This window comes from Hypanus sabinus, chromosome 26, assembly GCF_030144855.1.
Source record: "Hypanus sabinus isolate sHypSab1 chromosome 26, sHypSab1.hap1, whole genome shotgun sequence".
In the NCBI taxonomy this organism is placed as follows: Eukaryota; Metazoa; Chordata; class Chondrichthyes; order Myliobatiformes; family Dasyatidae; genus Hypanus; species Hypanus sabinus.
This window is the reverse complement of record NC_082731.1, coordinates 31820142-31844063: the sequence shown is the minus strand read 5'-3', so window position 1 is coordinate 31844063 and position 23922 is coordinate 31820142. Positions and strand designations below refer to the sequence as shown.

Sequence of the window (23922 nt, the reverse complement as noted above, 5' to 3'; positions counted from 1 at the left end):
TTGGGACGGGAATGTTGTTCTGCGATAGGGGAGAAATATTTTGGGACGGGGTAGGTAGATGCTCAGGGAGGAGGGAAGACGTACTGGCACAGAGTGAGTTGTTCCGGGACGGCAGGGGTGGCGATATTCTGGGTTGGGTGGAATTCGTGAACAGGGTCTGAAGATGCTATAGGATGGAGCGGAATGGCCTGGAATGCTGGGGGGAGAGAAATAGTCTTAGGCTAGAGGGGCAGAGGGAATATTCTGGATGGGCTGGGAAGTTCTGGGACAGAAGAAAATGTTTTGGGACAGAGCAGGTGTACGTCCAGGGTCGGTGTTCTAGGACAGGGAGGGTTGTTCCGGGATAGGGGAGTGTTCTAGAATGGGTGTTCAGGAACCACCACCTGTCTCTAACCTCTCTCCTCTCTGCACAGGTGAAGCCCAGTCCAGGATGGAGGGAGTGAGCCACAGCAGTCCCCTTGGCCCCCTATGGGGGGAGAGTGAGAGGGACCAGCCCCTCGGACCCTTGACGTCCCACCTCCCCCCTCCCCACGTTTCCGCTACCGCCCCACAGCAGCTCCAGCCGACTGCTGGCCCCAGCCACTGGAACCCACCCCGGGCGCTGATCCTGGCCTCACCCCCCCTGCCTCTCCGCTGGCTGAGGCAGCCCCCCTCCTCTGGCCTCCGGGTGATCAGCATGCCCACCGGGGTCACCCTCTGCCGGGGGGTGGTCCTCCACCGCCCTGCCAGCCCCCACATCACCCCTCCTCACCCCCCTCCCCTGCCCCCGCCACCCCGAGCCCCGGACTCCGGCCGCCCGTGGCGGGGGCAGGTGCCCCCCCTGCTCCTCAGGCCCCTGGTGGTGGGGCCCCCGCAGGGATCGGGAGGGGGAGTGCCGAGCCGGCCGGGTAACCCCCCTCCAGCCCGGCCGCCCCCCACCGCTGGCTACTCCCGAGGCGTCTACCACAACTTCCGGAAGTGGCAGCAGTACAAGGGACTGGCCCGAGCCCACCTCGCCCAGTCCCCTGACACAGAGGCCCTCGCCTGCTTCTTCATGTAAGAGGGAGGGGAAAGGGAGAGGGGAGGAGGGGGCCGCCGGGACTGAACAACCCTGACCTTCCAATCCCACTCCAGCACCAATCCTGAAACCCGCCTGTCCGCCCCAGCCCACCTTCCCTCCCCTGCCTTGCCTGGAGGTACAGATTCTACCATCTTCTGTCGATTTTGGATATGAACCACACTCGGCGTAGGAACCCCTACCCCTCTCATCCCTTTTAAATCTCCTCCTTTACCTTCTCTTGATGCCCCAACCCTAGGGCAGGGGTTCCCAACCTTTTTATGCCATGGACCAATATCAATAAACAAGGAGTCCATGGTCCCCAGGCATCTATTTCCCATCATCTTATAAACGTCTATCAAGTCGTCCCTCGGCCTCTGCCACAACACAGAAAATGCTCCCCGGCCTGTCCAATCTCTCCCCGTAACTAAAGTCTTTCCAGCCAGGCTTGGTGGTAGAGGCACAGATACGCTCAGGACATCTAAGAGAGTCTTAGAGAGGCACATTGTCTAACAGTAGCAAAAGAGGCTCTTCAGCCCATCTACTCTGTGTCAACCAAGATTCCCGTCTAAGCCAGTATCGCCTGCCATTTCCCTCTCAGCTTTTCCAGTCGACGTCCCCGCCCAAGAGTCTTAAATATTCTCTTTTATTTGTAATTAATTTTTATTGAAGTTCATTATCAAACAAACATTTCTATAAGATATATTTCAGATACTGTACATATATATCATATAATCATATTTGCCACAAATCTCCACTTATTTATCTGAGGTAACAACAACACACACAAAATGCTGGTGGAACGCAGCAGGCCAGGCAGCATCTATAGGGAGTGTTTTGTGTGTGTTGTTAACGTTGACAGGGCTTCTCCCTGTAGATGCTGTCTGGCCTGCTGCGTCCCACCAGCATTTTGTGTGTGTTGTTGTTAACGTTGACAGGGCTTCTCCCTATAGATGCTGCCTGGCCTGCTGGGTTCCACTAGCATTTTGTGTGTGTTGTTTGAATTTCCAGCACCTGCAGATTTCCTCGTGTTTGATTTATCTGAGGTATGAGGACACTTATAGAAAAGAGAGGAAAGAAAGAACAAGTGAAAGGAGAAAGCTATGCACACGTAGGGAGTGATCTTTTTTTTTATAACATATTCATCGATCTGTGAGAATAAAATCAGGCCTATGAGGTGTTACGTCGTTAAACTATTTTCCCCCAGTATGAATCAAATTGTTCCAACTTATGATTAACAGATGCCGTTATCTTCTCCATTTTGTAAATGTCCATTGTAATTTCCATCCATGCATTTAAAGTTGGGCTCTCCTGTGATAACCATTTCCTAGTAAGTCTTTTTAGCAGCCACCAACAGTATATTCATTGAATAGTCTTAAATATTCTTAATCTGCCTGCCTCAACTACTTCCTTTGGTAGCTCCCTCCATATATGGACCGACCTCTGTGTGAAAACGTTGTCACCCAGGCCCTCTCTCCCCTCTCACCATCAGCCTGTGCCCTCTGGTTTTTGATTCCCCAGCCCTGGGGAAAAGCTCTGTGTGCATTCGCCCTACCCCAGAATCAGAATCCGGTTTCTTATCGCTGGCGTGTGACGTGAAATTTGTTAACTTAGCAGCAGCAGTTCAATGTGATATAGAAGAAGAGAAAAATAATAATACTGAATAAGTAAATCTATTACAGTATACATATATTGAATAGATTCAAAATAGTGCAAAAAGCAGAAATAATATATATTTAAAAAGTGAGGTAGTGTTCACGGGTTCAATGTCCATTCAGGAATCGGATGGCAGAGGGGAAGAAGCTGTTCCTGAATCGCTGAGTGTGTGCCTTCAGGCTCCTGTACCTCCCACCTGATGGTAACAGTGAGAAAAGGACATGCCCTGGGTGCTGGAGGTCCTTAATAATGGACGCTGCCTTTCTGAGACACCACTCCCTAAAGATGTCCTGGGTACTTTGTAGGCTAATACCCAAGATGGAGCTGAATAGATTTACAACCCTCTGCAACTTCTTTCGGTCCAGTGCAGTAGCCCCTCCAGACCAGACAGTGATGCAGCCTGTCAGAATGCTCTCCACAGTACAACTATAGAATTATCTGAGTGTATTTGTTGACATGCCAAATCTCTTCAAGCTCCTAATGAAGTATAGCCACTGTCTTGCCTTCTGTATAACTGCATCGATATGTTGGGACCAGGTTAGATCCTCAGAGATCTTGACAGCCAGGAACTTGAAACTGCTCACTCTCTCCACTTCTGATCCCTCTGAGGATTGGTATGAGCTCCTTCATCTCACCCTTCCTGAACTGCTCATGATTTTATACAGGTCACCCCTCAGTCTCCCACACTCCAGGGAATAAAGTACTGATCTGCCTAACATCTTCTATAACTCCATCCCTTGGGTCCTGACAACATCCTCGTAAACCCGTTTTCACTCTTTCGAGCTTAATGGCATCTTTCCTGAAGCAGGTTTGAACACCGACTTCTTGAAGAATTGCAACAGTACGTCCCAACTGGTGCCCTGATTGATGAAGGCCAGCCTGCCTGTCTACCTGTGACAACACTTTCAGGAGACTATGTACCTGCACTCCAGGGTCCCTCTACTCTACAACGCTCCGCAGGGTCCTGTCATTCACTGAGAAAGTCCTGTCCCCCCATTTGTCTTCCCAAAGTGCCACATCTCACATTGGCCCTCCTTCAGCACCGTGACCCAGCTGATGCAGAGCCTCAAATCACCGCCCCGCCCATCATTTTTTGAGTGAGGGTGGGTCTGGGACAGCCATTGACGGGAATGACCCCCCCACTTCCCTACCGCCTCTCCCCACAGACCAGTCCTCCGCTCCCTCTCCCAGTGCCGACCACAGCTGGGCACCGAGGAGGGAGTGCCCTTGGCCGTGCAGGAATGGTGCCGCCTCAGCAATTTTGATCGGATGATCTACTACGAGATGGCGGAGAAGTGAGTGGGAAGGGGGCAGGTCTGCTGGGAGGGAGGTGGGAGGGTCTGATCTCTGCTGGGAGGGCATGGTCTCTGCTGGGAGGATTGGTCTACCAGGTGGAAAGGGGCTGGGCTTTGCTGGAGGGGATGGTCTGCTGGGAGAGAGGTGGGAGGGCTGGCCTCCATAGGGAGGGGCTTGGTCTGCTGGATAGTGGTGGGAGGGGGCTAGGCTCTGCTGGAGGGGATGGTTCTGCTGGGATGATCTCTGCCGAGAGAGGTTGGGTTGGTCTCAAAGAAGAGGATGGTCTTTGCTAAGAGAGTAGTTGTGGGGCTGGTAACTGCTTGGAGTGGGTGGTCTCAGCTGGGAATGTAAGACGCCTTCTAGGAGTGTGGTGCAAGGGCCGGTGGGAGGTCCTGACTTAGCGCAGGTTTCCACTGCGGATGGTGTGCTGGGCTCTGGTGGTAGATCTTCAGTTCTGCTGCGGCACTGACTCTGAAACGACTCTCCGCAGGTTCATGGAGTTCGAGATGGAGGAGAACGCTCAGTGGTCTGCAGACCCAGTCCCACTGCCGGCCGGGATCTCGCCTGGGGTCCAGCTGGTGTCCAGGACCAAGGCCAAACCTGAGAAACAGGTCATGGAAGGTCAGTATGACCCTCCAATGCCAAACTCTAACCCCTCAACTCTGACCTCAGCTCCAGACCTTAAACCCCAACTCATGGACCCTAGCAGTAATTATTCCGTTGGATTGTGTTGTTGATGAGGGTGATGGTTTGAACTGGTTTGGTAGCCATACTGGGGATGGGATGGAAGGGGATAAGGCTGGTAGTAGAGTGGGCTGGGGATTGGCAGATTTGGGGAGCATTGTGTTGGATTGGGTCGGGTTGGTTTGAGAAATGTTTTATAGGGTTGGATTATGTTGGGATGGGTTTTGTTGGGTTGGATTGCCTTAGGTCGATTGTATTATGTTGCATTGGATTAGGTCATCTTGTGTTGTGTTTAGTTGTACTGGGTTGGGTTGTGGGTTATGGTGAATTGGAATGTGTTGGATTCTATTGTGTTGTGTTGTGTAGGGCTGGATTGTGTCGAGTTGCGTTGGATCGGTTGGGCTGGATCAGTTTGGGTTGTGTTGCTTTGAGCTATGGCGGGTTGGAAGGTGTTGGATTATGTTTTTGGTGTGTTTGGTTGGGCTGGGTCAGTTTGGGTTGAGTTGTGTCGAGTTATGGTGGGTCAGAAGGTGTTGGATTATGTTTTTGGTGTGTTTGGTTGGGCTGGGTCAGTTTGGGTTGAGTTGTGTCGAGTTATGGTGGGTCAGAAGGTGTTGGGTTATGTTTTTGGTGTGTTTGGTTGGGCTGGGTCAGTTTGGGTTGAGTTGTGTCGAGTTATGGTGGGTTGGAAGGTGTTGGATTATGTTTTTGGTGTGTTTGGTTGGGCTGGGTCAGTTTGGGTTGAGTTGTGTCGAGTTATGGTGGGTCAGAAGGTGTTGGGTTATGTTTTTGGTGTGTTTGGTTGGGCTGGGTCAGTTTGGGTTGAGTTGTGTCGAGTTATGGTGGGTCGGAAGGTGTTGGGTTGTGTTTTTGGTGTGTTCGGTTGGGCTGGGTCAGTTTGGGTTGAGTTGTGTCGAGTTATGGTGGGTTGGAAGGTGTTGGATTATGTTTTTGGTGTGTTTGGTTGGGCTGGGTCAGTTTGGGTTGAGTTGTGTCGAGTTATGGTGGGTCAGAAGGTGTTGGGTTATGTTTTTGGTGTGTTTGGTTGGGCTGGGTCAGTTTGGGTTGAGTTGTGTTGAGTTATGGTGGGTCAGAAGGTGTTGGGTTATGTTTTTGGTGTGTTTGGTTGGGCTGGGTCAGTTTGGGTTGAGTTGTGTCGAGTTATGGTGGGTCAGAAGGTGTTGGGTTATGTTTTTGGTGTGTTCGGTTGGGCTGGGTCAGTTTGGGTTGAGTTGTGTCGAGTTATGGTGGGTTGGAAGGTGTTGGATTATGTTTTTGGTGTGTTTGGTTGGGCTGGGTCAGTTTGGGTTGAGTTGTGTCGAGTTATGGTGGGTCAGAAGGTGTTGGGTTATGTTTTTGGTGTGTTTGGTTGGGCTGGGTCAGTTTGGGTTGAGTTGTGTCGAGTTATGGTGGGTCGGAAGGTGTTGGGTTGTGTTTTTGGTGTGTTCGGTTGGGCTGGGTCAGTTTGGGTTGAGTTGTGTCGAGTTATGGTGGGTTGGAAGGTGTTGGATTATGTTTTTGGTGTGTTTGGTTGGGCTGGGTCAGTTTGGGTTGAGTTGTGTCGAGTTATGGTGGGTCAGAAGGTGTTGGGTTATGTTTTTGGTGTGTTTGGTTGGGCTGGGTCAGTTTGGGTTGAGTTGTGTTGAGTTATGGTGGGTCAGAAGGTGTTGGGTTATGTTTTTGGTGTGTTTGGTTGGGCTGGGTCAGTTTGGGTTGAGTTGTGTCGAGTTATGGTGGGTCAGAAGGTATTGGGTTATGTTTTGGTGTGTTTGGTTGGGCTGGGTCAGTTTGGGTTGAGTTGTGTCTAGTTATGGTGGGTCGGAAGGTGTTGGGTTATGTTTTTGGTGTGTTTGGTTGGGCTGGGTCAGTTTGGGTTGAGTTGTGTCGAGTTATGGTGGGTCAGAAGGTGTTGGATTGTGTTGTGTTGTGTAAGTACGTAAGAACATAAGAAATAGGAACAGGAGTAAGCCATCTGACTGGTTGAGCCTGCTCTGCCATTCAATAAGATGATGGCTGATCTGGGCATGGATTCATCACCACCCACCTGCCTTTTCCCCATTACCCTCAATTCCCTCACAATGCATAAATCTATCCAACCTTGTCTTAAATATATTTACTGAGGTAGCCTCCACTGCTTCATTGGGCAGAGAATTCCACAGATTCACCGCTCTCTGGGAAAAGCAGTACCTCCTCATCTCCATCCTACTGCCCAGAATCTTGAGGCTATGTGTAGTGTAGTGTTGGGTTTTGGGTTGGAAGGTGTTGCATTACGTTGCATTGTGTTCGATTGTGTTGGGATGGTTTGGTTGGGTGGTGTTGGGTTATGGTGGGTTGGAAGGTGTTGGATTACATTCTGTTGTGTTCGATTGTGTTGAGATGGTTTGGTTGTGTTGTGTTGTGTTGGGTTCTGGTGGGTTGGAAGGTGTTGGATTACATTGTGTTGTGTTCGATTGTGTTGGGATAGTTTGGTTGTGTTGTGTTGTGTTGGGTTCTGGTAGGTTGGAAGGTGTTGGATTATGTTGTGTTGTGTTTGATTCTGCTGGGGTTGTGTTGGGATGGTTTGGTTGGGTGGTGTTGGGTTATGTTGTGTTGTGTTTGATTCTGCTGGGGTTGTGTTGGGATGGTTTGGTTGGGTGGTGTTGGGTTATGTTGTGTTGTGTTCAATAGTGTTGGGATGGTTTGGTTGTTTTGGGTTGGAAGGTGTGTTGTGTTCGATTGCGCTGGGTTGTGTTGGGATGGTTTGGGTGTGTCGTGTTGGGTTATGGTGGGTTGGAAGGTGTTGGATTATGTTGTGTTGTGTTGTGTTCGATTGCGCTGGGTTGTGTTGGGATGGTTTGGATGGGTGGTGTTGGGTTCTGGTGGGTTGGAAGGTGTTGAATTACGTTGTGTTGTGTTTGATTCTGCTGGGGTTGTATTGGGATGGTTTGGTTGGGTGGTGTTGGGTTCTGGGGGGTTGAAATGTGTAATGTTGTATTTGGTCATGCTGGTTGTGTTGTATACAGTTATTTTGGGTTGGGTTGTTTGAGTTGAATTGCTGAGGAAGTCCCTCTGCCATCCCTCTGACCCCCGTCCCATGAATTCCCTCTTGCAGACCCTGGTGGACGGAAGGCCGGAGGTAAAGGAGGATCCCAGCGGTCCCACAAACAGCCGAAGACCCCAGCCCGTGGCACGGGTGGGCACCACCAGTCCATCCCCCTCGAGGCGGTGGAGCAGTACATTGAGATCATGGAGGCCCTGGGCCTGCCGCCGCCCGATACCGAGGCTCACCTTCGAGAACCTCCTGAGGAGCATTGTGAGGAGGAGGTCGAGATCCTCAGGTACATCGAGAAACTCTGCAGCAAGGACTCCTTCATCAGCAAGGTAGGGGCAACCAGTGGTCAGTTGGAGTTGCTGCAGATCAGCAAGAGTCAATCAGTGTCACAGGGCTCGATCTGGGTCACTCAGGCCGAATGGTTACATTGGGGACTGAGTGGAGTCACCGAGAACACTCCATCTCCCTTTCTCTCCCCCACCACCATGTCTCCTCCCTTCCCCATATCTCTGTCCCCTCCTTTACCCACTTTCTCTTACCTCTTCCACCTCTCTCACTGCCCCCCTCTTCAAGAGGGTCAGGGGTAGAAGAACTTAATAGCCAGAAGTAAGGACAAAGTTCTAGAAAGCTGTGGATAAGTCACCAAAACTGGGTGGACTTCACTCCAGAGTCCTGAAACAGGAGCTGGAGAGATTGTGGAGACATTACTAGAGCAGTTTGGGGCCAACTATCGGAGAAGGGATGTGCTGGAATTGGAGAGGGCCCAGAGGAGGTTGGCGAGAACTGTCCTAGAAATGAAGGGGTTAACATATGAGAAGCTTTTGATGGCTCTGGGCCTGTCCTCACTGGAGCTCAGCAGAATGAGGGAGGATCTCATTGAAACTGATCAGATATTGAAAGGCCGAGATACAGAGGACGTGGAGAGGGTATTTCCTACAGCTGGGGGCGTCTGGGACCAGAGGGCACAGAATAGAAGGTTGTACCATTAGAATAGCGATGAGAACGTATTTCTTTTGCCAGAGGGTGGAGATTCTGTGGAATTCATTGCCACAGATGACTGTGGAGGGAAATTATTGGGGTTATTTAAAACAGAGGTTGATAGGTTCTTGACCAGTAAGGGAGGGGTCAAAGGTTATGGGGAGGAATGATTGAGAGGGATAAGAAGCGATGATTGAATGGGAAAGAAGGCTCAATGGGCCAAATAGTCGAATTCTTGCCACGTGTTATGGTCACATGGACCTTTCAAGGATCACTGGAGTTGCAGATTATCCCAGAGGACTGTAACATCCCTGTTAAAGGGAGGAGACACCAGGCCAGTTAACCTGACCCCAGTGTTGCTGAGGTTTTAGAGTTTATTGTTAAAGATGAGGTTTGAATTGAATTGAATTAATTTTATTCCTTAAATCACAATCAGAATCAGGTTTATTATCACTGGCATGTGTCGTGAAATTTGTTAACTTAGTAGCAGCAGTTCAATGCAATATGTAATATAGAAGAAAAAAAACAAAATAATAATAATAAAGTAAATCAATTAGAGTGTACGTATATTGAATAGATTTAAAATCGTGCAAAAAACAGAAGTAATATGTATTTAAAAAGTGAGGTAGTATTCAAGAGTTCAATGTCCACTGTCAACGTCCATTTAGGAATCGGATGGCAGAGGGGAAGAAGCTGTTCCTGAATCGCTGAGTGAGTGCCTTCAGGCTTCTGTACCTCCTACCTGATGGTAACAGTGAGAAAAGGGCATGCTGGAGGTCTTTAATAATGGATGCTGCCTTTCTGAGACACCGCTCCCTGAAGATGTCCTGGGTACTTTGTAGGCTAGTGCCCAAGATGGAGCTGACTAGATTTACAACCTTCTGCAGCTTCTTTCAGTCCAGTGCAGTAGCCCCTGCATTCCAGACAGTGACACAGCCTGTCAGAATGCTCTCCACGGTACATCTATAGAAGTTTTTGAGTGTGTTTGTTGACATACCAAATCTCTTCAAACTCCTAATGAAGTGTAGTCTCTGCCTTGCCTTCTGTATAACTGCATCGATATGTTGGGACCAGGTTAGATCCTCAGAGAACTTGAAACTGCTCACTCTCTCCACTTCTGATCCCTCTATGAGGATCGGTATGAGCTCCTTCGTCTAACCCTTCCTGAAGTCCACAATCAGCTCTTTCGTCTTACTGACGTTGAGTGCCAGGTTGTTGCTGCGGCACCATTCCACTAGTTGGCATATCTCACTCCTGTCCGCCCTCTCGTCACCACCTGAGATTCTACCAACAATGGTTGTATCATCAGCAAATTTATAGATGGTATTTGAGCTATGCCTAACCACACAGTCGTGTATACAGAGAGTAGAGCAGTGGGCTAAGCACACACCCCTGAGGTGCACCAGCGTTGATCGTTAGTGAGGAGGAGATGTTATCACCAATCCGCACAGACTGTGGTCTTCCGGATAGGAAGTTGAGGATCCAATTGCAGAGGGAGGTACAGAGACCCAGGTTCTGAAACTTCTCTATCAGGATTGTGGGAATGATGATGTTAAATGTTGAGCTACATTTGAGGAACAGCATCCTGACATAGGTGTTTGTGTTGTCCAGGTGGTCTAAAGCTGTGTGGAGAGCCATGGGGATTGCATCTACCATTGACCTTTGTCAGTCCTGATGAAGGGTCTCAGCCCGAAACATTGACAGCTCGTTCCAACAGATACTGCCCGACCTGCTGGTTTCACCCAGCTTTTGTACGTGTTGATTTGACCACAGCATCCAAGTGTCCTTTGTGTTTGCTTATATAAAGCATTGTGTTCATCTGGTAGTGAAGCATCATTGCCAATCATGCTATTGGGTTTTGCTTTGTAGGAAGTAATGTCTTGCAAGCCCTGCCAGAGTTGTCGTGCATTCGATGTCGCCTCTAACCTCATTCAAAATTGTCTCCTTGCCCTTGAGAAAGCCCTCCGCAACTCATACCTGGTTTTCTGGTACAGGCCTGGATCGCCAGACTTGAAGGCCTCAGATCATCTAGCCTTCAGCAGACGACATTCCTCCTGGTTCAATCACGGCTTTTGGTCTGGGAATGAATGTACAGTAAGTCTCTGTAGGCACACACTCATCCACACAGGTTTTAATGAAGTCGGTGACAACAGCAGCAAACTCATCCAGGTTGGAAGATGAATCCCTGAACACAGTCCAGTTCACCGATTCAAAGCAGTCCTGTAGTCACTTCTGTGCTTCCCTTGTCCGTACCTTCTTGGTCCTCACTGCTGGTGTCTTAAGAGGACAGGAGGCTGGACCCAAGTGCAGGACACAGGTACTGAAGTACAAAGGGCAGGACGGGAACAACTAAACGATAGGCAAGATGTGGTGACCGTGGGGTGCGTGAGGGACATGGCGTTCAAGGTGATTCTGGGGTTCTGGGAGAGTCTTAGAGTTCAGGCAGGGTGGAGTTCACCGGGCAGGCCGCATAACTCCAGGGCAGGGCCTCCCAGGCAGGAACACAGGGGCCTGGGCAGGTCACGGGGCACCTGGGTAGGCTGTGGGGCACAACCCATCAGCAGCGAGGGACAGGTAGGGGCAACGGCAGTCCAGCCAGGCTTGCCCATCAGAGGCAAGGGATAGGAAGGGAACTAGGTCCAGGGTGACTGCCAGACTTACTCAAAGGACTCGTCTTTAACAAGGAGAACTCCAAGCCAGGGCAACCAGAGGAACAGAGTAGGCAAAACGCCCCCTCCCCCCTATATACCCCGCCAGCCAATGGGCATCAGGTGCGCCTCCTCGAGCCCCAACAAGCCTCGGTGATCCACAGGTGTGACTAATTGGCTCAAGGGTGAAAGGAGGGACGGCTACAAGACCCGGAGTCCGGAGATCGCGGACAGGATCAGGACCCGGAGTGCTGGCTCCGGACCGGACCGTAGCGGCTGGTCTTCAGTGTCTGCCCGCTCTCAGCGAGTGGAAGTCCAGGCTTCCTGAAGTGAGGGCGTGCTTGATCGTGGTGTAGCAATGGTCCAGTGTGCTGTTTCCTCTGGGGTTGCAAGTAATTTGTTGATGATAGTTGCTTAGTGATTTTTTTCCAGACTGGCCTTGTTAAAATCTCCCAAAACGATAGTGAAGGCGTTACGGTGGCTGTTTTGTGCATGTTGATCCCATTGCTCAGATCATCTGAAGCCTGCTTGACGTTGGCCTGAGGTGGAATGTAAACTGACCCCGGAGAACTCCCGTGGTAGGTAAAAAGGACGGAACTTTACCGCTGGATATTCCAGGTCTGGTGAGCAGAACTGGGACCGAACTGATACATTTGTGCGCCAAGAAGAGTTGATCATGAGGCATACTCCTCCACCTCTGCTTTAGAGAGACTCTATAGATCTATCCTGACGGTGTACAGTGAACCCGTCGATCTGGAGCGCTGCATCCGGTATGGAAGGGGTTAACCAGGATTCCGTGAAAGAAAGGACACACGCGGTCCTAATGTCCCCCTGATTCAGCTCTGAGATCATTGATTTTATTCATCAAAGCCAGCACGTTTGCCAGCAAGGTAGCTGGTATATGGAGTTTAAAACCCCGTTTCCTGAAGCGCACTTGTATCCCTGACCTGCACCCACGTTTCTTACGCGGAATCCTATTTCCGTCCACAGTCGGTGTTGTTTCTGTCAGTTTTAAGCAGCGATAGTTCTTTTAAACGCATTGAGACATCTCTGTTGACTGTACTGTCCTTGGAAGCAGTTGTGCTTTTTAGCTGTGACGGACCGAAACAGGAATATTTAATCGTATCCATTGAAGGTACTGTTCTCGAGTCGCCCACACACGTGAAGTAAAAATCTTTGTGTTACGTCTCCATCTGAACGCGCAAATTACAGTAATTTGTAATAAACAATGTACAACAGGACAGTCAGTGTAACATAGAAATACTCAGCGTGAGTTCATCAGTCTGATGGCCTGGTGGAAGAAGCTGTCCTGGAGCCTGTCGGTCCTGGCTTTTATGCTGCGGTACCGTCTCCCGGATGGTAGCAGCTGGAACAGTTTATGGTTGGGGTGACTCGGGTCTCCAATGATCCTACGGGCCCTTTTTACACACCTGTCTCTGTAAATGTCCTGAATCATGGGAAGTTCACAACTACAGATGCGCTGGGCTGTTCGCACCACTCTCTGCAGAGCCCTGCGATTGAGGGAGGTACAGTTCCCAGACCAGGCAGTGAGGCAGCCAGTCGAGTTGCTCTCGATCGTGCCCCTGCGATTGAGGGAGGTACAGTTCCTGTACCGGGCAGTGAGGCAGCCAGTCGAGATGCTCTCGATCGTGCCCGTGAAGAAAGTTCTTAGGATTCGGGGACTCATGCCGGACTTCTTCAACCGTCTGAGGTGAAATGGGCGCTGTTCTGCCTCTTACACCGCACAGCCAGTTTGCACAGACCATGTGAGATCCTGGGCGGTGTGTCTGGCGAGGAACTTCGGGGTAATTGGAGGCGCATGATAAAACAGGCCAAGCCAGCATGGCATAAGGGGAAAAACTGCTGTAATTCTTTAAGGAACTGACAGGCAGGAGAGGCGGTGGATGTTGTGGATTTTCAGAAGGCCTTTCTCACGGTGCCACTTGGCCAGATAAGAACCCATTGTATTACCAGAAGATACCAGCATGGATCGAGCTGCGGCTGATGGAGTGGGGAGAAAGGGGCCCTTTCCTGGTTGGCCGCCGGCGTTCCGCAGGATCGAGCTGTGTTTGTTTTCTACGCTAACGATCCGGAAGATGGAACTGGCAGCTCCTTGGCCAAGTTTACAGTCCAGGAACGGGGAGGGTCGCAGAGTCGGGGACTCCGCATGAGAGGAAAGAAGCGGCCGATGGGACACGGTATTGGGAAGTGTATGGTCGTGCACTTTTGCTATTTTCTAAATGGGGGGGGCAATCTGAGGTGCAAAAGGGGACTTGGGAGTCCTGGTGCAGGAGTCCCTAAAGATTAACATTGCGGGTTGAGTCGGTGGTGAGGAAGGCAAATGCAATGTCGGCATTCACTTTATAAGGCACTGGAGGAGTGTGAGGAGTTTTGAGCCCTCTAGCCGAGGAACGTGCTGGTACTGGAGACGGAGGCTTACGAGAATGATAGTGGGTACCAGGAGTCCCTGGGTCTGTCCTCGTCGGAGTTCAGGAGAAGGGGAGGGGACACCTCTCATTAAAATCGATCTAATATTGGAAGGCCTAGATAGAGTGGATGTGATGTTTCCTATAGCGGACTGAGATTACAGCCTCGGAGAAGGACGTCCCTCTGGAACGGAGATGAGGAGCAATTTCTGTAGCCAGACTGTGGCGAATCTGGAGAATCCTCTGCCATAGACGGCTGAGGAGGCCCAGTCATTTCTCAGTGAAGGCTACTGGGATACTGAAAGACGGGATGGAGTGGGCAGAACAGCTCCGTCTCCCCGTACCTACCCGCTTCGGTTCGCTTTCCCGGTCCCACCCTGTCGCGACTGTCCACCTCCTCCTCTCTCCCACGACGAGGGCACACTCAGGTCCCGCCTGGCGGCGTGAACATCGACTTCAGGCAATTTCCATCCCCTCCCTCCTTCCCTGTTTCCCCATTCCGGCTACCCCCTCACCCGCCCATCACTTCCCACCGCGGTCCCTCTTCCTTCCGGGTCCAGTCCCCTCGTCCCGTATATCACCCCCACCACCTTCCCAGCTCCTCATTTTAGCTTCTGCCCCCCTCGGCCTGAAACATCGACCCTATTCTGCTCCGTAGATGCCGCCTGACCCGCGGAGCGCTGTCACCTGGGGTATGAGATCGGTTCTGTTACCGGAAAGATGCCATCGGCTGGAGGAGGTGACCGGGACTGAGTTACAGAGGGAGACTGGGCTGATTGGGGCTTTATTTCCTGGGGCGTAGGAAACTGAGGCAGAGCTTTCGGTGGTGTGTAAAACACGGTGGGAGGGGGGCACGGACAGGGTGAATGCTCACAGAACCGAGAACCAGAGGATGTCACATCTTTCCTGTCACAGAACCGAGATCAATACTCAGGACGAAGTGTGGGGAAAAGTGGGGAGAGAGAGGGAAGGGTGAGGGGAGAGAGAGAGAGGAACGGAGGGAGGGGAGAAAGAAGGGGAAGAGAAGGAAGGGAGAGGGCAGAGGAAGAGAGAGGAGAGAAAGGGGGAAGAGAAGGGAGGGAGAGAGGGGAGAAGGTGGGAGGGGAGATAGAAAGAGGGAGTGGGAGGGGGGAGAGAGCAGGACGAGGAGAGGGAGGGGAGAGGGAGTGGGAGGGAGAGTAGTGGGAGAGAGGAGGGAAAAGGGGAGAATTAAGGGAGAGAGGGAGAGTAGGAAGGGAGGGGGAGAGAGGGAGGGGTAGAGATAAAGTGTGGGAGAGAGGGGAGAGAGTGAGAGAGGAAGGAAGGAGGGGTGAGAGAATGAGAGGGGAGTGTTGGGGGAGAGAGAGAGGAGGATGAAGAGTGGGAGGGGACAGATTTAATCGGAACCTGAGGGACAACATTTTTCCCTAAAGGTGCTCTGTATGTGGCTGGAGGAAGTGGATGAGGCAAGTACATTGACATGGTTTAAAATACTCGGAGATGGGAGGGATCTGGGCCATGCGCGGACGGGGTGGGGCGGGCTCAGTTGGGAATCTGGGTCAGCATGAGCCAGGTGGGCCGAAGGGCCTGTTTCTGTGATGCATGACTCTCTCTCTCCTTACAGACTGAAACCATCATCCACCCACGCTTCCTGTCCGACCTCCTCTCCCCCCACGCGTCCCTGGACTTCCCGCAGCTGCTCCGAGACCTAGCGTCGGAGGCCGAGGTGAGGGAGGAATGCGGAAAGAGAGAGAAAGAGATGGGGGAGAGGGGTGAAGGGGAGAAATAGAGAGGGGAGAGGGGGGAAGGAAGACAGGAAGTGGGAGAGAGAGAAAGAAAGAGAGGGGAAGGGGAAGTGGGAGATGAGGAGGGATGAGTATGGGAGGGTGAGGGAAAGAGGGGTTATGAAGAGGGAGAGGGGAGAGAGAGCAGAAAGGCAGAGGGAAGAGGGAGAGAGAAAGGGGAGGAGGTAGAGAGATAAAGTGGGGGAGAAAGAGGGGCGAGATGGGAGAAAGGGGTAAGGTTAGAGTGAGAGAAAGGGGAGAGAGTGGAGAGAGAAAAGAGGAGGGTACAAGGAAAGGCCGAGAGGGAAATGGATCAGCCAGGATGAAATGGCAGAGCAGAGTTGATAGGCCAAATGGACTAATCCTGCTCCTATGTTTTATTTTGGGGAAGGGGGAGAATGGAGAGTGGGAAGGGGATGAGAGAGGGAGGGAGTGGGGGTGGGAAGGAGGGAGAGCGTGTGGATCTGAGGGAGTTATGGTGCATTTTGAGCGGAGATAAGAGGGAGGAAGAGCGAAGTGGCCAACACCCCCTCCCTCCCCTTTCAAAATGCCTCTCGTATCTGACCCCGTATATCTCCCCATCATTCCCACCCTCAACAACCAGCCCTCTGCTCCCTAACCGCCCCCCCTCCCTCTCTCCCTCCCTCTCTCCCTCCCTCTCTCCCTCCCTCTCTCCCTCCCTTCCTCTCCCCCTCCGTGTTTCCTTACTCCCTCCATCACCTCTGCTCAGCAACAGCCCCTCACCCTTTCCTTTCTGCTGCTCACCTCCTCCCTACCCTTCCTCCTGCTCTATTCCCAACTCGTTCCCCGTTACCCTCATACCTCCCTTTTCACTAAACCCGCTATCTCTATCCCTCTTCCCCTCCCTCTCCCCTCATCTCACTTCTGCTCTCTCCCCTTCCCCCCTCAAATTCCCTTGCTACCCCCTTCACTAATACCTGCCCTCCATCCCTCACCATCCTGAACCTTCTCCTGCTCCACTCTTCCTGACACCTACCCCCTTCCTCTATCACTCCTCCTTCTCCTCACTAACTCGCCCCCTCTCTCCTCTCCACAGGATTCAAAGACCCCGACAGCGGAGGCTGTATCTGGCCAACCAACTGTGCCCCCCATCCTCCGCTGCCCCTCCCCACCCCTGGCCCGCCAACCCGAGGCCACTCAGCCCCTCCCGGAACTCCTGCTATCCCCTCTGGGGCAGGACTGCTCCTACTCCAGCCACCTCCAGCGCCTGGCCTTGCAGTCAGCCCACGGCCAGTGCACATCCTCCTCAGTCAATGCCCAGGCTCTGGTCCAGCCTCCCCCACCGACTGTCCTGCCCCCCGAATCCTTCCAGAGGGTCTGTCAGACCCCTCCCCTCAGCCCTGGGGTATCTCAACCTGGATCACATGGCCCCATTGTCAGCAGAGACTGTAGGACTGGGCCATCAGGCCTGACTGATGCTGGGATGCCAGCCTCAGGGCAGCAGGACAGACAGGCTAAAGGCTCCATCCAAAGCTGGGCCCCAACTGGAGATAAGGCCCAAACTAGATGCCCAATTGAATCCCAGGGCAAAAACAGAGCCTCAACTGCAGAAGCTCAAATCAGGGCCCAGGCAAATGATCAAGCCAAAAGCAGGGTTTTATCGAAATCCCAGAAACAAATCAAGGCCCTAGCAGTGGCTCACGCCGACAGCAAGGCTCCAACTGAACCCCAGGCCCAAATCATGGAATCAAGTGAGGCCCAAACCCAAATGAGGGGTTCAACTGAGACTGAAACTCAAAACAGGGGACCAAATGAAGCCCAGGGCAAAATTGGTGGCTTAATGGGGGATGAAGCCCAAATCAAGGCCCCAGCTCTAGCCCAGAGCCAAATTAGGGCCAAGGTAGAGGCACAAACCCAAATCATGGGCTCAGCTGAAGCCCAGACTCAAATCAAGTCCCTAACAGTGGCTCAGGCCCACAGCGAGGCCCAGGCCGAAGGTAAGGCCCCTACTCCATGCCAGGGTGCCGGGAATGTTTCTCATGGCCATTTCCTTCCTCAGGATCCCATGTCCATCAGGGATGGCTGTGGAGAGGGTGAGGTGGCCGTCAAGCTGGAGGACAGAGCGTGCTGGAGGATCCCACAGGATGAGGCCCGGAGCCTGGGCCTGCTCTCCAGTGGGCAAGTGCTAAGCTGTGCGAGGGCATCAGAGAAGGCTGGGATAGGCAGGAACTCCCCTGTCCCCAGGACCTGGATCCATGTGGAGAAGAAGAAGCACGATGCGGTGGCGGTGCGGAGAAGCAAGAGGATGAAGAGGGACTGAGGGTTGCCTAGAGAGTCAATGCATATCCATTAGTAAATAAAGTATAGAGTTTACAATAGTGTCCCTGGTGTTTGTGTCAGTACTGTCCAGTCACACGATCAGACACAGAGTGAATCTCCCTCCACACCGTCCCATCACACACTCCCGGGGTCAGACACAGAGTGAAGCTCCCTCCACACCGTCCCATCACGCACTCCCGGGGTCAGACACAGAGTGAATCTCCCTCCACACCGTCCCATCACACACTCCCGGGGTCAGACACATAGTGAATCTCCCTCCACACCGTCCCATCACACACTCCCAGGGTCAGACACAGAGTGAATCTCCCTCCACACCGTCCCATCACACACTCCCGGGGTCAGACACAGAGTGAAACTCCCTCCACACCGTCCCATCACACACTCCCGGGGTCAGACACATAGTGAATCTCCCTCCACACCGTCCCATCACACACTCCCAGGGTCAGACACAGAGTGAAACTCCCTCCACACCGTCCCATCACACACTCCCGGGGTCAGACACATAGTGAATCTCCCTCCACACCGTCCCATCACACACTCCCAGGGTCAGACACAGAGTGAATCTCCCTCCACACCGTCCCATCACACACTCCCGGGGTCAGACACAGAGTGAAACTCCCTCCACACCGTCCCATCACACACTCCCGGGGTCAGACACATAGTGAATCTCCCTCCACACCGTCCCATCACACACTCCCAGGGTCAGACACAGAGTGAAACTCCCTCCACACCGTCCCATCACACACTCCTGGGGTCAGACACAGAGTGAATCTCCCTCCACACCGTCCCATCACACACTCCTGGGGTCAGACACAGAGTGAATCTCCCTCCACACCGTCCCATCACACACTCCCGGGGTCAGACACAGAGTGAATCTCCCTCCACACCGTCCCATCACACACTCCCGGGGTCAGACACAGAGTGAAACTCCCTCCACACCGTCCCATCACAGCCCCCTGGGGTCAGACACAGAGTGAATCTCCCTCCACACCATCCCATCACACACTCCCGGGGTCAGACACAGAGTGAAGCTCCCTCCACACCGTCCCATCACGCACTCTCGGGGTCAGACACAGAGTGAATCTCCCTCCACACCGTCCCATCACACACTCCCGGGGTCAGACACAGAGTGGAGCTGTTCTGATTGCGCTGGGAGAAATCGGGGATAAACTACTTTATGAAGGTCTTGAATGGCTTGGAAATTGGTTTCCAACGTCCCTTGAACTTCTAAGTGAGCGGCTGGTTTAGAGTGGAAGCTTCGTTTGGAGTTTTTCTGCCAGTTTGGACGGGGTTCGTTTACGGCCTCGAACTGCGTAGCACTCTGCTGTGGCGGCTGGCAACTCGCCGTGAAGCAGTTTCGCTCCCAAAACCGGAGGCAAACGACGTTGTTTGTCCCCATTGACATCGGGGCAACCTCCTTCCATCTCTATCGTCGGGATTCTCGTTCGGTGTTGGAGCCGAACCGTCGTTTGGGACGTCTCGACCTCTCACGGCCTGGAAGTTTCTACAGGACTAACGGAGCCTTTCCTGGCGTTGGAATTTCTGGCATTGGGCCAGCAAGGTACCGTCGAGTACAAACTTTTCCCACCAGTTACTCAATTCACTCCGAGACTTTATAACCTGCACCACCGTATCATTCTCGGTTCGGACACACAAGTAACATGCCGGACCGGTCTACAGGGAGTCGCAGGCCTTCGGGGAGTTATGCAAAGGCGGCTGCCTCTCCGGCCTCGGACAACGCCCTGTTTCGGGCGGTGAAAGTTGAACGCGGGGTGCAATGTATTTTGCGAACTGGAACTACCCTGGAAAAGTGCGCGGAGGCCATGGAGGACTTGTTGGGGAGAGATGGTGTTTTGGCCGCTGAGAAGGAGTTCGGGAAGGCGGTGTTTTACCTGAGGAATGATGAGTTGGTGCATCGGGCCCTCAGTAGAGGGATCACGGTGGAGAACATCTTTTTACAGATGGAGCTAGTGACAGCTCCCACACAACGCATCGTCCTCGGTCACGTACAGCCTTTCATCCCCAACGAGGACCTGCTTCCCGCATTGGCCCGCTTGGGGCAAGTACGGTCAGAAATAACTGCCATCAGGCACAAATTCAGGAGGCGCACCCTCCGGACCGTAATCTCTTTCCGGCGACAGGTATTCATGAAACTGGAAAGGGAGGACGAAGTTGAGGGCCGGTTTACTGTCCGGCACGGGGGGGTGGATTAACAGGTGTATTGGAGCTCTGAGCGCCCACGGTGCCATGCGTGCGGGGAGGTGGGGCACTTTCGGAGGGACTGTCCTAGCACCCGAAAACCCAGAGAGTCCACTTCGGGAACCAGTGCCCCAGCTACCTCTGCCCCTGATCCCATCCCTGCTCCAACACCTGTGCCGACCCCTGCTCCTGCCCCTGACCCTGTCTCTAACCCTGCCCCTATTCCTACGTCTGCTCCTACCCCTGTGGTTCAGGCGGGTGATCCTGGGGCTACGTGTGGGGAGGTTCAGGCGAGGGACGGGGTGGAGTCCGGGCGGGGCAAGAAAGCGAGGAAGAAGTCGAAACACGTGAAGAAGTCGGCCCCCGAGACCGCAGAGCTCACGCCCATTTGCCCTGAGGTGGAGGGGGAGACTCGGGGAAGCGTACGGCTGGACGGGGCGATAGGAGCGGAGAGTACCGCGCTGTCGGTGAATTCTGCACCTGTGTGCTCCTCCGGCTTGAAGAGGAGATGGGATTGTTCCCCCAAGAGAGCAGAGAATGCAGATGAGGGGGAGTCCCAGACAGGGGTGGGGATCCAGGTGGGAGTTGTGTCTAACCCTGAATCCCCAGATGTAGACACCAGTCCTGGGGTGGGTGGTGTGGTTATGCATGAAGCTAGTGCTGGGCCTGTTTGCACGCCTAAAACAGACCTGGAGCCCTCCACCCAGGACTTAGCAGTCAGCGCCTCCTTGGAGGCAAATGTATTAAGTAGTACAGGTGGAGAGGAGACCAGGCTCTCTCACAGTCAGCATCAGGCTGCCAGTGAATCCATTGGGCCAGAGCTGCTGGGGTCCCCTTCACGCCTGTCTCCTGGGGAGGGTGATGTAACCTGCATGCCGACCCCATCAACTAATGGCCTGCAGGGAGTCCCTTGGGGTTTTCCCTCCATCGTCGCAACTGTGGGTAAGACTGCTGCGACGGTGGAGCGGGAAGGTATGGGGGAGGTACCCACTGTGCAGTGTAGGTTACAGGGGCAGCCACCTTATACACCACCTGAGGAGGACGGTGGGGGATCTGTCTGCAGTGAGGGGTTGGAGGGGGATTCATTTGACAGCGAGACAATGGACATCCTCACCCCTCCAGAGAAGTCCCCATTGATACCTGTGGAGGAGATCAGAGAGTTTATTCACTCCTCCGTTGGTGCAAAGCATCGGCCTAAACTAGCCTCGCTTCGCTGGCCTAGCATGCCGAGGCTGGTGAAGTCCCTGAGGGTCATCCTCAGACGGAAGGGGAAGGGGAAGAGGAATGCTGTGTCAGGGAATGACAGGCGGCAGCTGAAATCCTTCCTGGATGACCTGGTGCGGGACATCAGGATGAAAAGCAGCCTCGCTCCTTCGGGAGATGGTGGGTCACAGGGTAGCGATGGTAGCAGTCGGGCCCGGAAAGCAAAGGATATTCTCGGTTTTCTTCGGGAGAGTGCGGCTGAGGGCGCCATCGCTCTCAGTGGGAAGGGGACTGGTGCTGAGGCCTAGTGTGCTTCCGACATGAAGCTTACCATAGCTAGACTCAATGTAAATGGTAGCAGGGGCTCTCTCCGCAGGTATAACAATCTCTCAGTCCTCAGGGACGGGAGATACGCGGTGAGTTTCCTGCAGGAAACCCATACCACCCCGGGGGACGAGTCCGCTTGGCTCCTGGAGTGGCAGGGCGGGGTCTACATGAGTCACCTTAGCTCCAACTCTAGTGGGGTGGCGATCCTGTTGGCCCCAACCTTCCGGCCAGAAATCGTAGGAGTCCAAGATGCTGTGCCCGGCCGTCTGCTCCACCTGGCTGTGCGCCTGGATGGTGTACCGTTACATTTTATCAACGTGTACGCTCCGAGGCGCGGGGTGATGCAGACGCGCCTATTCTGTCAGCTGTCCACCTTGCTGAGTTCCATCGACCTGGGGGACTGCGTCGTCCTCGGGGGAGACTTCAACTGTACCCTCGAGGTGGAGGACCGCTCGGGCCTCCAGCGCGACCCGGCATCAGCGAAAAAGTTAAAGGAGCTAGTCGGCTCCTTTGACTTGGTGGACAGCTGGCGGAATCTTCACCCCGACTCTAGCGCCTTCTCCAGAAGATCGAGAGAGGGGGGTTCCCGGATAGACCGCCTGTATATCTCTCGGGCTTATGTCTCCCGCGTGTCGGCTTCCTCCATGCGGCCGGTGTCGTGCTCGGATCATCACCTTGTGTGGATGGAATTTACTCCTCTGCACCCTCGGGTGGGATCCGGGTATTGGCACTTTAACAACCGGCTGCTGGAGGACAGCCGATTCCATGATTCATTCCGAGCGTTCTGGGCCGCCTGGAGAGAGAGACGGAGAGAGTTCTGCTCCCTACGGCTGTGGTGGGATGTGGGCAAGGCCCACATCCGGTTTTTATGTCGGGAGTACACTAGGGGGTCGACAAAGAGGCGGGACTCTGAGATTGAGCGGCTTGAGAGAGCGTTGCTTGACCTGGAGACCCGTCTTGGTTCGACCGGTGGAGACCATCAAACGTGGCAGGAATACCAGGAGAAGAAGGACGCACTCAGGAATCTGCAGCTTCAGCAGTCCCGAGGTGCATATGTGAGGTCGCGGATCCAAATGCTGCAAGATTTGGACCGCGGCTCACCCTTCTTCTACTCGTTGGAGAAGTGGCGGGGAGTTCAAAAGCAGCTGGTGGAGCTATTGGCTGCTGATGGCTCCTCCATCACGGATCCTGACGAAATTATCGAAGAAGTCCGCACTTTCTATCGGTCCTTATTCTCACCGGATCCGTCAAATGCGGGGGCGTGCAGTGAGGTCTGGGAAGATTTACCAAAGGTCAGCCCCGATGACGCAGCGCGTCTGGACGCCTCCCTGACTGGGGAGGAGCTGTCTGCTGCCCTTCGGCAACTCCGGAGGGGTAAATCCCCTGGCTTAGATGGTCTGAGTGTGGAGTTTTATCAGGCTTTTTGGGATGTCTTGGGGGTCGATTACAGCCTTGTTGTAGGGGAGAGCCTAGCCACCGGGGAATTGCCCCTCTCATGGCGGAGAGCTGTCGTGGTCCTGCTGCCCAAGAAGGGAGACCTTCGCCTGCTAAAGAACTGGCGCCCGGTCTCCCTCTTGTGCGCGGACTACAAGATCTTCGCCCGGGCAATGGCCAACCGTCTTGGTTCAGGACTGAGACAGGTGATTCATCCTGACCAATCTTACACAGTCCCGGGCCGCTCCATCCAGGACAATGTCCACCTAGTACGGGACCTGATCCACCTGCACCAGGAGACTGGGTCCCGGGCCGCTCCATCCAGGACAATGTCCACCTAGTACGGGACCTGATCCACCTGCAGCAGGAGACTGGGTCCCGGGCTGCTCCATCCAGGACAATGTCCACCTAGTACGGGACCTGATCCACCTGTACCAGGAGACTGGGACCCCGGCAGCGTTTCTTTCTCTTGACCAGGAGAAGGCGTTTGACCGGGTAGACCACAGTTTCCTGGTGGGCACTCTGCAGGCCTTTGGGCTCGGACCACACTTTGTGGCCCGAGTTCGGCTCCTCTACTCTGCCGCAGAGTGCCTTGTTAAGGTCAATGGATTGCTGGAAGCGCCCATTCCCTTCAGAAGAGGAGTACGTCAGGGATGCCCCATGTCCGGTCAATTGTACGCGATCTGTGTCGAGCCATTCCTGAGCCTCCTACGGCGAAGGCTGACAGGTCTGGTTCTACGCGAACCGGACATGGAGGTCGTCCTCTCGGCCTACGCCGATGATGTACTCCTCATGATGACAGATCCCAGTGACCTGCGGAGGATGCGCGAGTGCCAAGACATTTTCTCGGCAGCATCCTCCGCCAGGATCAACTGGGCGAAATGTTCCGGACTCTTAGTGGGTCAGTGGCAGGTGGACTCCCTGCCGGAGGAGATGAGAG

General features: G+C 53.5%; 1 protein-coding gene across 1 annotated transcript; it reads left to right on the top strand.

Moving 5' to 3' along the window:
* The first annotated feature begins 430 nt into the window (after positions 1-430).
* On the top strand, positions 431-18176 carry LOC132381735 (uncharacterized). Its single transcript, XM_059951307.1, has 6 exons — positions 431-1035; positions 3859-3987; positions 4479-4609; positions 7764-8032; positions 15359-15460; positions 16576-18176. Exons 1-6 carry the CDS (start codon positions 431-433, stop codon positions 17797-17799), a joined length of 2460 nt encoding a protein of 819 aa, XP_059807290.1. The 3' UTR covers positions 17800-18176.
* Positions 18177-23922: the final 5746 nt, after the last annotated feature.

Excerpts from the sequence above, each read along its gene's own strand:
- LOC132381735 (XM_059951307.1), top strand. The coding sequence starts at position 431 with ATGGAGGGAGTGAGCCACAGCAGTCCCCTTGGCCCCCTATGGGGGGAG. Across the intron at positions 3,988-4,478 it reads TACTACGAGATGGCGGAGAA|GTTCATGGAGTTCGAGATGG; the intron begins GTGAGTGGGAAG and ends GACTCTCCGCAG. Across the intron at positions 15,461-16,575 it reads ACCTAGCGTCGGAGGCCGAG|GATTCAAAGACCCCGACAGC; the intron begins GTGAGGGAGGAA and ends TCCTCTCCACAG.